The following is a 2,912-nucleotide window of genomic DNA, read 5'->3' on the forward strand; positions in this document are numbered from 1 at the left end:
ACCGCAATAATGCTGATGCGGTAGTCCCCGCATTCGTATCAGGCCGCAATTGCGGTATGATTTGAAATCACGCGTTCAACCACGTTTGAATTGACATCAAACAATTTCACCGATGTTTCTTCACATATTTTAAATATCTTTCAATAAAATTCACGCAGCAATGGTCGCAATACGCATCACAACAACTGCAATTGCCGCAATCGCAACACTACAATTTAAAAGCATGATTGATAGACATTAATATATTTAATTTTTATTTTATTTTTAACAAGGAAACCTAACTTTGAGGATCCCATTGTACATTATTGAAAAGGAAATACATGTATTCATTTATTTTTATGCTAATATTAGTGAAGCTATGATCAAGCTTGTTGAAATTTAACTTTAAGAGGAACATCACTTAGAGCCAGACGCTTATTTCCGTTTTGATCCACAAAAACTCCAATATTGTTACACAGATACTTGAAAGATTGCACCACACTTGGACAAAACACTAACTTATAACCATCACCATACTTCTCAATCTTGAACCAATTATTTATGGTTTCCGGACCAGGATTTCCAACAACACCACCAGTAGTTACAAACCACTGTCTCTTATAAACATCAAAACTATCAAGTTTCCACACCATGGAATGGTGTAGACAGGTTGGACGGGATGCGAACTTGATGTTTAAATCAGTAGACACACGAATAACACCTTTGTTTGGGTTAACTGGTGTAAAAGTAAGTGGCAAGCCCTGGTATTTATCAACAACCACAACATCAAGTGGGCAAGTTTTTCTTCCTATGCTTGCAAGGGCAAGACTTGAACCACTGCTTCTACATTTTTCATAAGGTCCACATTTGTGAATGGGTAGAACTGGAAGAATATAGTAGTTAGCATCAGCTCGAAGTTTCTTGCCTAATATGTCAACCACTTGATCATTTGAAGCATCAGCTGCTCCAAGAAGTGGTTGTGAGCTCAAGAAGGCAAAGAGAAGGATAAATGCTAGCAATGTGATTTTCATTGTTTTGTATGCTTAAAGTACGTGGTTTGTGATGGATGGAAGTTAAGGTAATTGAAGAGTATGAATTTATAGAGGATATAAATTTTCTGATCTATGGGTAACCTAAACAATTCCAACACTTTAATCAATGAAATACAACTGGCAGATGCAGTCTCATTGACTTAGTTAACCAAAGGAATAATGGTACCAATGGGCTGATATAAATAAACGGTTTTTTTCCTTGTGAACAAGCGAAATAGTCTGGGTAAATACAATTGAATGTTTTTTCCTTGGAGTAGATGATAAAACAGTGGACAGCCATCCTTACATCATATGCAGGGCATTAAGGAACAAAACTTCTCATTTGTTTTTATTTATTTTTACTTAAAAAACTGTGCATCTAAATTTGTCGAAAATATCAATAAAATAATAAGAATTCTACTTTGTCACAAACATAAAATCATAAACTATAGAATAAATTCACATTGTTTCTCTCGGATTCGTCAAGTGATGAGTCGTGTTTTGGGTTCAATTTGAATCTTTAGCGTTTTAACCATGGTTCTAAATTGCGGTTACGGTTGTGGTTGCAGGTGTTGCGATTACGGTTGTTGCGATGCGTATTGCGGTTGTTGCGGTGTGAATTTTTTTATAGGGAGGTTTTTGTAATACAATGTCAAAAAACATTTAATGATAAGTTTTTTCGGTACATAAAAAGTAAATTGAGTTTTAAGATTCTAATATTTTGATTTTGATGAAAATGCTTGAAGACACATGATAGAAATTGTCTGATGTGGTTCCTAATACACTCAGAAGCATAATTTTAAAATCACACTGCAATTACGATCCGATGCGGTTGCAGAGGCACCCGCATCCACAATATTGCGGGTGCAATTGCAGTTGTGAACCGCAATTTAAAACCATGGTTTCAACAATAATAAATATTATTTTCTTTCACTTATAGTATCAGTTGCATAAAGTATAAAAATCATAATAAAAAACTGTTTACCGGTAAATTTGATAAACAAAACTAGTTTCTATTAATACTTAAGGGATCAAATTTGAAAAATATCCCGGAACATATTTGTGTGTATGAGATATTGGATCGAACTCAAGTATGGTCGAATGATAGTTTCTTGGTTCGATAATCCGAAAGGATCATTAGCATGTCGTCGAAGTCTATTCACATGCTTTAGTTGAAGTATGCTAGAATTGTTAGCATGTCGAATTGGGCATGTTTGTTATGTTCAATTGTTTAAGTTGGCTTGTGTAATGGTGAATCTGTATTGCTTGGAAATAATAAAGCTTGCAAGATTGCAGGTGTTGGATTTGTAAGACTGAAGCTCCATGATGAGTCAATAAGGTTGTTGACTGAAGTCAGGTATGTACCTAATTTGAAGAGAAATTTAATTTCTCTCGGTGAACTCGACAAGAAAGGATATATTTTCCAAGGAGTGAAAAGTATTCTAAAAGTCGTGAAAGGGTCAAAGAAAGTCTTAAGAGGCGTGCAGAAATAAGGTCTCTATACCCTTGAGGCTGAAGTTGTCAGTGACTTTGTAGATTTTGCATCCACGAAGCCTTTGTCGAAGACAAAAATTTGGCACATGAGATTGGATCATGTCAGTGAAAGGGGTCTGGTTGAATTGGGGAAACAAAATCTAATTGACGGGGACAAAGTTGAAGAGCTGAAGTTTTGTGAACCATGTGTACTTGGAAAATCTTGCATAGTGAAGTTCAATAAAGGGCAAACAAAGAAGACATGGATCCCTTGATTACATCCATGATGATCTTTGGGGGTCTGCAAGGTGTCCATCACAGTCAGAAGCAAGATATTTTTTATTCATAGTTGATAATTATTCCAGAAAGTTATGGGTATTCATCCAAAAGACTAAGGACGAAACTTTTGAGAACTTCAAAAGTTTGAAG

At 35.4% G+C, this 2,912-nt stretch overlaps 1 protein-coding gene across 1 annotated transcript; it reads right to left on the bottom strand.

Moving 5' to 3' along the window:
• Nucleotides 1–243: 243 nt before the first annotated feature.
• On the bottom strand, nucleotides 244–1,057 carry LOC127115705 (kunitz trypsin inhibitor 5). Its single transcript, XM_051047177.1, has one exon. It carries the CDS (start codon nucleotides 1,008–1,010, stop codon nucleotides 363–365), a length of 648 nt encoding a protein of 215 aa, XP_050903134.1. The 5' UTR covers nucleotides 1,011–1,057; the 3' UTR covers nucleotides 244–362.
• Nucleotides 1,058–2,912: the final 1,855 nt, after the last annotated feature.

Source organism: Lathyrus oleraceus, chromosome 1 (genome assembly GCF_024323335.1).
Source record: "Lathyrus oleraceus cultivar Zhongwan6 chromosome 1, CAAS_Psat_ZW6_1.0, whole genome shotgun sequence".
NCBI classification, from domain to species: Eukaryota; Viridiplantae; Streptophyta; class Magnoliopsida; order Fabales; family Fabaceae; genus Lathyrus; species Lathyrus oleraceus.